Source organism: Lottia gigantea (genome assembly GCF_000327385.1).
Source record: "Lottia gigantea unplaced genomic scaffold LOTGIsca_11, whole genome shotgun sequence".
Taxonomy (NCBI): Eukaryota; Metazoa; Mollusca; class Gastropoda; family Lottiidae; genus Lottia; species Lottia gigantea.
The window spans coordinates 2,118,367-2,129,199 of NW_008707001.1; the positions used below are offsets into that span (position 1 = coordinate 2,118,367).

Here is a 10,833-nt window from a genome sequence, read left to right on the forward strand (position 1 = left end):
TTTCAGCGTTCTAATTGTGGGAATAAACAATGTAGGGTGCGGGGTTACCGATACAGTAGAAAAAAGTAGAAGTGAATCGTGCCCGCACCGTACACCGCACCGGACACCGCACTGGACATCATACATCATCTATTCCCACCTTTAACCTGATTTGGCCAGACAAACCCTTGTCATCTATTACAATGAGTAATAGACTTTACATTTTTCAAAGACTGGCTAAACTAGTCCATCGGTAATATATAACAATTAAATTACTTTTCAAAAGCGGTAGAACTGTCCAAGGTCTCCGATGTATTTTTTGGAAGTAACACTGGTACCTGTCATAATTCTGTATTGTTAACTTTGCTATTTAACAAATCATTATACACGATACGCTAACAATATCTCATAGAAATAACATGTTGCGTTAGGAACAGTATGTAATCACGTCATAATCGCCTAGCAGATGTTTTCAAAGAGCTTTGTATGTTTATACGTTCAGGCCACATGCCAAAACTCACAATTACTCTAAATGCATTAGACAGAAAATGTATCGGCTAAAACCATTATTTAAAGAATGTGTAATATTGGTCATGAAGTGAAGAGATAGTAGATTGTAGAAACAATGGTTTAAAAAGCCAGAATAAAGTGGTAAATGAATTGACACGTAGCATTACATTAGTTTGTGAAATCTCTCTCGGAATGCCATATTTTAACGTCAGTATAGAAACCACTCATCTCAAATTACGCAATATCAACTACTTCTCTTCTGACACGCTTTACTAGATACTTTTATCATCTGTTACCATTCTTCCGTTTCCTAAACATCTTTTACACATTCAATCAATCTGCTCTCTTTAACACTCAAGGTCATTCAACAGATTCCACTGTTCACGAACGTTTTCCAGGGTTCTTGAAGGATATAACCCTCGAGGTGGGGTAGCCTACACAGTAATCACGAATCCCGCTTTGTCATTCACATTTGCGACTATTGTGTTCCAGATTCTACTGTTCACAAACGTTTTCCATGAGTTTAAGAAGGATTTAACCCTCCAGTGGGGACGGGGACATGGGAGTGTCCTTGCTTTCGCCTGAACCGTCAGCACAGTTACCATAAAGTTGAGCTTTTCCATTCATACTTGTGACTCGGGATATTTTAAAAGTTGATCATAATTCCGAGAATACCATAACCTAACCCTGTGTTCTGTGGTGTTCTGGCATATATTCTAAGGGTGAGGTCGTGATAGATCTCCATTGTTTTGAGACGGTGGACTCTATTAAGTAATGGTAGGGTTTTTACGGGGATGTGACAATGCCTTGCAGCAGGTCTGTTAATTTTATCTGGGTCTACAGGGTTCTGAAAGCAACACCTTTGTTGATTCTGACAGTTGTTTTGTTTCTGACAAGAATGGACGCGATTTAGCAAGGTTCTGACATATCTCCAGCAAAACCATGATTTTCCCCTACCCCCATTTAATCATAGATGCCCCACCCCTTCATTTGAGGTTATCTTCGGCAGGTGCGTTCGTGCAGACTCTACTCTCTACTGCCCGGAAGATAATGAAATGGTAAAGAACACGAGAAATCTGTGTACTATGCCTTTATTCTCTGTGTAAATTCAGTAAACAAGAATGAAAATTTATAATAACTATAACAGAACAGTAAAAGGAACATTATAGAGATTCTAACGAGAGCTTTGTGACCAATACATGTGTCTCGAGCCGATTATAGATTCTAATATTCCAGTTTCGCTGCCGATGTCTGTAGTTCTTGTTGATAAAGAGAAACCCTTTGAGCTGTACTATACTATTACAGGAACCACAGATGTCGGAAGTAAAATAGAATGATATATAGCTTCCATTCTTTGCCCATTGTCCGTGATTCTAGTCTTGTGATTATACCATGGTTTGTGCGCTATCTATGACACGATCTGGTCACGTTTTTATAAAATCACAGGAACCACAAACGTCGGAAGGGAACTAAAATTTTAAGAAATTTTGATACAAATACACGAGCCCGAAAATTATTTTTTGAATCACTTTATCAAATTTCTTGTCGAGCTTTCTTACAATCTTAAAAAGTACAATCATATCTTTACAGCTTATATACCCGAACAGTAGATTCCGCCGCAGTATTCACAGGGGCATTCCGAACAAACCGAACAGAAATAATGTCCTGAACTTGCTGACTGTTACCAGCCTCTGAATGAAAGACAGTGATCGTGTATGATCAGAAAGACCCTAACTGCCAGTTATCGTTACCAGTGTCCGTCAAAGATTATTCAGGACCAGCAAGTCTATGAGAAATTATAGATACATGTAATTTTATACCCGTTACTTTCATTTATTCTATACATATACTCGGGAATTTCCCTTTTCGAATCTACAAAGAGCTATTGGTCAAATACATGCCCCGAATCCAGAAATACACTGTAAAATGTTTCAGTAAAATTGGTGACATTTTATCTGTTAATTAATAAAGATAGGTTTCATTAAAAAGTACGAAGTGGTGGACCTAAAAAAGGGTGCCGTCGACTGATAGAAGTCGATTTCAGATATTTGTATCAATTTTCAGATTGAAAACGTGACGTTCGCTCCGCCTACAATCAAATACAATGTCTCTACATCTGAAGCGACAGCATATTAACAAAATATCGATTGATTAAGGTTGATTTTAGAGGAAAGTAACTGTGGGTATATTGTTTCCATTTAAGACCATTTCAAGCACAGAAAAAAACATCATCTTAAGGCCTGAGGTACGCGAATTTCCTCGTCGCAACCTTTGAAGTTCCAGGTTGCAAAAACGCGACTCAAACATATAAATGACATAATCTAAGTAACATATAGTGAATATTATAGTAATAAACATCAGACGATTATAATCTGTAAATAAAAACAAAGCTAAATAGAAATATGAACATCTTAACGGTATAATAGTTTACATAGTAGGTCAAACATATTTATGCACGTGCAGGGAGTTTTCAAAACATAACCCTAAAGATTCACTTATTTATGAATGTCTTATTTATATCAATTGAAATTGTACACACTGATTTGAAATTCGTGGCTCCAATTATTCTACCCTTGAAAAAATAGACTTATCGTAAGGTTTGTAAACGTCCCTGCACGTGCATAAAGATCTTTGTTCTACAAAAATAATTTACTCCTTATACTTCTGATATATATGTGTAATTTTGGAAGCTGCCCTATATTGTGTCATTTTACTTCATTGTTCACTCGTTGAAACGAGTTAAACAGATTGCTACTCAATCTTTATCATTTCTTATTGGTCAATTAGTTTTTGTTTTTAAGCGATTTTAACCAATCCGATGTTACGTTGATTGGCAATAATCAAACGTTACTCCATTATCGTTTTTAAAAAAATATCTATAACCTAGAATATAGGGCTTGTTGTCGGAAACATCATAACTTTAACAAGATTGTAAATCGGTCTAATTGGCTGATTTTGAAGTAATCTTAATCAACCAATCAGATTTTCCTGTATTTTCTAGATACATAAACAAGTTATGGCATCTCAACATGTCCCACTCTAATGTACATTTTTGAAACGTCGTGTACAGTTTAAAAAGTTACATGTACAGTGTTCTAACTTCTTTTTCCAACCAGTGACGGCGCCATTCTCTCCCGAGACAAACACAGACTTAATGGGAGAGATTGGGGCATTGTCGAGGTAGAATTCAAACTGCCTCAGCTCCCCCGAAGCGCTATAGACGTAATCGCCTTATAAAGCGTCTGTGGGGATTTCCCAAGAAAATGTTTCAAAAAAAGAATTAACTTTGTGCCCTACAGCAAATATTTTTGGATAAAAACGTATTAAAATTTGTTAGACGCGAAGTGGCGCCACCACTAGTTCCGTCAGCCGATAAAGATCAATTTCAGCGCCATCTGTATCACTCTTCATAATCAAAACCACTTCTTGGTCGCAATAAATGTTTTACAGAATATGTTGGTGTACAGGAAATGAGCAGAAGAAAACTAAGAACTGTATATATCACCGGGGTTGTTTTAAATATTTGGCCATTTTAGCTCCTGGTAGAGTTTTTCAGTTCGTCTGTTTAGATTACAGTTTAAACCAAAAACACCACGAGCAGTCCTGAGAAACATTATACATGTAATACATTCACCAATGGGCGGCGGATGCTGAACGCAAACTTTCCGTTTATCCGTATCTCCTCCTTACATTGCGTCTACATTTCTTACGTTCGGCTTTCGGTCGCCGTTTTTTACACATTGCCAAATGAACATAATATTCAGCGCGATAGTTGCAACACTTTTGAAAGTTCTTCGGAAATGCTTTAGAGCATTTGGCAATTTTGTTTGACAAAGCTTTAGGATATCTTTTCTTTTTCTTGGCGAATTTCGTGAAAACCATCTTCACTTTGGTACGATTGAGTTTTCTGTTGATAGCATGCACACCAAGATGGCAGGACAGTCTTTTCTTCGCAGTTTTCTCTCCCAATTTACAGCAACTTGTGACCGAGGTCTTCCACTTGGGTTTACCGACAGCTCTGATTTTACCGGCGTGAGGATTGGGTTCATGACGCCAGGCTCCAGGTCCGAGTATTACTGAGTCCACTGAAAAGATAAATAGAAAATATCTTGAAGAAATATCAATAAAAACAGTGTGATCTAAGATTAACTACTAGTAGAAAAAGCACAATAATAGTTTTTTGAAAACGACATCCTGATTTGAATTTTAATCATTTTGGAAGCATTATTTCCGAAATTTTACAATGACCACTGATTTTATTTTGTTATCTGGACACCTGAATAACAATATCTGTCAGAAACTGGACAGGTAGTCAGCAATTTCCCACAGGCCCGTAGCTTAGGGAAGAGGAGGGGGGGGGGGAGCAATGCCTTTCTGAAAAAATGGATTGCCCCCTGAAAAACCGACCAATTCCATTACTCAACTAAACACCATACTGCATTGCCATTGCCCCTCTGGATACATTACTTGCCGCCCGGATATATTACTTGCCCGTCAGGAAATATCACTTGCCCGTCAGGAAATATTACTTGCCCCTTCGAATATATTACTTGCTTGTCCGGATATGTTACTTGCCCGTCCGGATATATTACTTGCCCGTCCGGATATATTCCTTTCCCGTCCGGATATATAACTTGCCTGTCCGGATATATTACTTGCCCGCCCAGATATATGATTTGCCCGTCCGGATATATTCCTTTCCCGTCCGGATACATTACTTGCCCGTCCGAACAATCCATTCTAGCTACGAGCTATGATCAAACTTTATCTGGTGTCAGTGGGAAGCACGTTGACTAAAACTATTTTGACTAAAACAACACCTGCCTAATTCTTCAAATTCCGTGTATTTCACATTAAATTGACTAATCAGATCTCTCTAGTTATGATAGTGACGGAGTTATGTTAACAAATATTATTTTAGCAGTTAGCCAAGAATACACAGTAAATTAGCCAATTTTTGTGTGTTGAAAAATTGTAAAAGAATGATGTTAGTGATTGGCATGATGTTAAGATGTAACAAGACAACTGCAGGAGGTGATTTACCGTCATGTCTATCTCCATTCCTGAAATTCCTGGCATTCAGTAAGTGTCAGAACGGCAATCCAGCACACAGTTCTATTTTAGAAATCGAACACGATCTCTCCTGCCAATTACTTTCAAATTTCAAGGCAGATGTATTAGTAAACAATTCAATTCACCAGTTACGAAAGGGGAAAATTCCATTCTAAACAAAAAGGTTATTAACCTCACGCTGTTTCTTAAATTCGAACAGAATCGGTTCGTTTTAAGTGGATTGGTGCTCCCTGTGAAGTCCGCGTCAAACGCAATTCAGGAATGAGATCTCCAATTTATGGTTTTAGACATCATACTACAAGTGTACACGAACATTTCTTGAAATCTGATTGGACATTTCAATTCAACATTTAAAGAATGATGCTCCCTGTGAAGTCCGCGTTTATAGCAATTCGTCTTCTTTGATGCATTGATAATGGGCATTTAAGGGGGAGTAAGCGCAGGCTTCAAAATAAAAATAAAAATGTCAAAATTCTGCCTTATGTGCAAAGCCAGTAATCCTGTTTTTTTTTTAATTTCATTTTCTATAAGCTTTTGTTAATATAGTGAAAATGTGATTTGGGTGGGACTATCACCTTTAACATAACATTCAGCTGAAACACTGCTTTGAAACGACAATTAGGACGCAAAACACCAGTAAAAAATATTTCGGTTTATTTTGAAGTCGTATCTGAAATTTTGACACCATTTTAGCAAGGATTATGTTGTTATTATGAATCTGTTACTCGCAGACACTTGAAGATAAAAATATCTAGGTTAATAGAGGAGTACGGCCTAGTTTTAAATAAATTCAGAAAACTGAATATGATACTACACTGTGTGATAGATAGTTTTACTATTCCTTAGATAGTTCTGATAACTTGGCATGTGAAGTCGGTCAAGGACGAGCCAATCGTATTTCAGAAAATTGGTCATAAAAACACATTTGATGTACGATTACAACTATGTACTTAAAGGGGTTGTTTCTAGCTTTTTAATGTGTATGTGGGTCATTTACGGCTTCTGTTTGCACCATTTTTTCAGACGTCTGAGGTTACTGTTACTTTAAAATGTTTAATCGTATATGACATCACCATTTCAAAATCTGCTAACTAATGTCCTTTGTTTTGCTTCGTCATTAACTGCATCGAACCACAAACGTCTGACTGAAAATTGGAATTGTGTAAATCGATGCTATCAGTTTCCCCAATACATATAGAAAATTTAGAATACATCTTTACAATCCCTTTAAAGTGAACATGTTAATTTATGTGAAGGGTTGTCATTTTCTTATTTCCTATTACAACTGAACTGATATGATCGTTAGATGTGTCACAGATACTAGATATAGAACACAGATAAAAAACACAAAACACTCCTCTTTCTACAGTCAAAATATACATATCTACATTTGTGAACTCTTTAAAACGGGTGAATAGTAAAGTTGAGAAACCGGAATACGCAGATTAGCCTTTTGGTCACATTAACTTTAGTGAACTCCCAAAAACAAAAAGGAAAAGGGTGAAAAGGGTACATAGTCAAGAGGAATCCAAAAATAATATCAACGCTATAAGCTGACAGGGACTCAATGTGGGGGGATTTTATTCTCGAATATATGTTAAATCTTCAGAAGTAGTAGAAATGTACGAAAATCACATATTTCTTTAAAAAATACTTCAAACTAAGAATTTTACTCACTATTTCTAAATATGTCTTTTCTATATCACAGAGTATCTTAAATTGAAGAGTCGTCATTTTAGCATTCAAACGCAGATAATTCTGGACACACATGGATTTGAAGGCTCAAATTTCGACGATAGGCTGTGAACACTATTACTGATTAGGTCGGCTAAAAAATTCCAAAAATGACACACCAGTCCCTTTAATAATATTTGTGAAAAAAAGGTTAAGCAGAAAAGAGTGCCAAATTGATAACAATTCTAATGTGGACTCTCTGAAATAATGTCAAGTTGAAAGGTTGAGTAATTAGAGCTGAAATATCGCTTGTGACACCTAATAGCTATTGCCAAACATTTTTCCACTGTGTTTTTTAATGTTTTCTGATTTTTATCCAAAGATCCCAAGCAGATTTTCTCTTCTGCTAACTTCAGATTATCTACAGTTTAAAGTGTACAGAACCCGGATTTACGAACATTTAATTATTAACACACATTTTGTTTATTCAAATTAAACAAGTTAAAACTAATATGTGCCTGTACATTGGTAACCTTTTTCATTAGTACAAACTTACACCCTTTCTCGCTAACAGGATATTTTATGGCTCGGGCTTAAAGCACAAAGTAAAACATTAACCCTAGAGGCTAGTATTGCTAGTGGTAGTCGTGACGCCCCTCGTCTAGCACTTTATAGAAACGACACTGTTGTGATACCAGAACTGCCAGTATTTTAGGGTATAAAATTCTAGAAAAGAACCTCGGGGATTCTCCTGCTCTGTGTCATTTCTGATATCCCCACTGTCAATCCGCCAATAAACAGCTTTCAGCAAAAAGGCTAGAGATGGACCTCGTCCTGCCTCGTTAGAAACTACAGCTTCAGCTATACACGTGTTTAAATTGCGTCTTATTTTTCTACAAGACTTTTTATTGATGGCATAAAAAATGGTGCTAATAGGAAAAGAAGTTTTATTTCTTTGAAACCCGTGTATTGATTTGTCTGTGTCAGTCAGAAATAGTCCACTTGACCTCATTTCATCACCTTGAAAAATGGGTCGGGGTTGTTTTCATGGTAGAACAATAAGTGAACTGAGTTTTACGTCCTATTTTGCCGCTCTCGGTTTAGATAATGAAATGAAATGGGGTTCTACATCCATCTGTACTCTGTACCTGGTGAAGTAGACGGACACAATCAAACAGAAATAGACGACACATCATTGCTCTTCCAGGAATTACAATCAAATGGATTTTTACGTCCTACTGTATACTCTAAATATGGCTCAAGAAGGCCGGACTCGAGAAAAATTGAAAATTTTTGCTTTTAAATTGGTAAATTCAAATTTGACATCGGCATCATAAATTCAGTGGAACTGACCCAATTTTATAATCGGATTCCAGTAATTACACAAAAACAGTTTATGATCTATCTAACTCAAGGTTTTTCTAGAATTACAGGACCACTGACATATGTAAAGGGGAAAGAATCAGAATGAGGCAAATAGTGCTCTGATACACATAAAAAGACTTGAAATTCAGGCCGATACAAATAGGTTTAATAGGTCCCATTATCATACCCATTCTAGAAATCCTCTTTGAATTCCTTTCAGAACCTAGAGATTGAATTATTCAAAGGCAGAATTCTACTACTGTTCTCAGTATTATACTGACGGCAAGATTTCAACCATTCGTTGTATTTTTAGAAGCCTTAAGAAGAACTTCTCAAATTAGCTACTTGTGTGCAGAGATTATACGTTTTCGTTCCAAAGTCCAAGATTTTAATTTAATGGAATTATTCCTGATAATCCGACTTTTAGAATACCAGAATAGTAGGCCTACTTTAATGGAATTATTCCTGAAAATCCGACTTTCAGAATACCAAAATAGTAATTTAATGGAATTATTCCTGCAAATCGTCCCGCTTTTCGAATAAACTAAACTATAAATATTTACCTGCGGTGCCTATCATACATGTTGAAAGAACAGTCATTAAGAATAGACCCCTCATTTTGAAGTGCCAGATATTACATCCAGTAAGTCTATAACACTATACATCTATTAATATCTTTTTACACTAAATTCTATCATCTAAACTCCTGATGATTTCAATTTGGCGTCAAAATCTCACAAATTCAATAGATTTTACCACTTTACGTCTATTAATCAACAAAATTCCACCAGAAATTCCTCTCAAGTTCCAGGAATCCCAAGAATGCTGCAGATTTTGAATTCACCTTGCTTTAAAATCACCGAACTGTAAACGATCGAATTTGTTTCCAATTCACCCAAATCAAGTAAATATAACCTCACTGTCGTAAGTTCACCAAATTCGATTCTAATTCCATTTGATTAGATTATCCTATCTTGAAATCACCCAAGTTCTATGCACTTTGGTTTAAAATCACCCAAGTTCAATACACTTTGGTTTAAAATCACCCAAGTTTAATACACTTTGGTTTAAAATCACCCAAGTTCAATACACTTCGGTTTGAAATCACCAATGTTCGATCGATATGAATACACTATTTTTTGAATTCACCACAACTCAATCCAAATTCCATGTAATTTACATTAACTACGTTTCAATTCACTCAAATACCAAGCGTTTCAATTTACTTTGTATTTACTGTTTGTTTTTTCAATTTCAGTCTATCCCAATTCATTATGTTTTACAAATCACTGAAATCCTGTAGAATATGTTTCGATATCAGCCAGAATTCCAACAGATTCCTATAAACCAGAAACAGAATTCCACAAAATGTCGATGACTTGAATAGAAGTAAACCTAAATACACCGAGCCAGCTGATCGCTATACTAAGATTCTATATAAACAGCTGATAGTTACCGAATAGTTGTATACCTAACTCGCTAAGTAAATGAGTACATATCATTTCATATACATGGTTTATACCTACTAGAATAAAAACGTTGGTGTTACCTCAAGCGGCAACTCGAGTCAAACCCGACTATTAAAAATGTCAATCAAAAAGAACTGACCAATATAAAACTAGCTTTCTGTTTTTATTTCTAGGTAGTTTGTGGGTAGAACAAATGAAACGTTACATTCCTTTCTAGTTTGTGTTTTTCTTTACTTGTTTATTACCGGAAAACCTTCATTTGAACCTATTATTAGGCTAATATGACATGAATTACATCAAGACACAGAACAACTTGGATCTATAATTAGACTGGAAGAAAATAAGCCTCGTAATAGTTCAAATTACATCCACATTCTATATAACAACAAATAAATTGATTTCTAGTTCATTTTCTTGTCTTTATTTCTAAACGTAATCAGTGCAAATACACCCACGCATTCACGTCAACTTGCCCAAGCTATGTGGATGTGTAGTTGAGAACCCCAGTGGAAAAGTGGTCTCAAGAGATCTGAAAGTTTGCCCATCACTTCTTCTCATTATGTGCCTGAGGACAACGGGGGAAACACGTCGAAACGTTGCATAAAACTTTAACCAGTGATTGTTGTTCCATAAAGCGGTGTCTATATATCTGAAAGAGTTAGCACATACAGAAAATACAACGTTACCAAATAACCTTGCTCAATTAGAATAAATTCTTATGTGTTTATTACCATAAAAAGAAGTGTAGTTGACAACATCAGTG

General features: G+C 36.0%; 1 protein-coding gene across 1 annotated transcript; it reads right to left on the minus strand.

Moving 5' to 3' along the window:
• Positions 1-2,652: 2,652 nt before the first annotated feature.
• LOTGIDRAFT_156493 (hypothetical protein) lies at positions 2,653-9,219 on the minus strand (the record flags this gene model as incomplete). The annotated part of the gene is made up of 3 exons (XM_009047131.1): positions 2,653-2,861; positions 4,200-4,574; positions 9,165-9,219. The coding sequence occupies 3 exons, from the start codon at positions 9,217-9,219 to the stop codon at positions 2,653-2,655; spliced, it is 639 nt and encodes a 212-aa protein (XP_009045379.1).
• Positions 9,220-10,833: the final 1,614 nt, after the last annotated feature.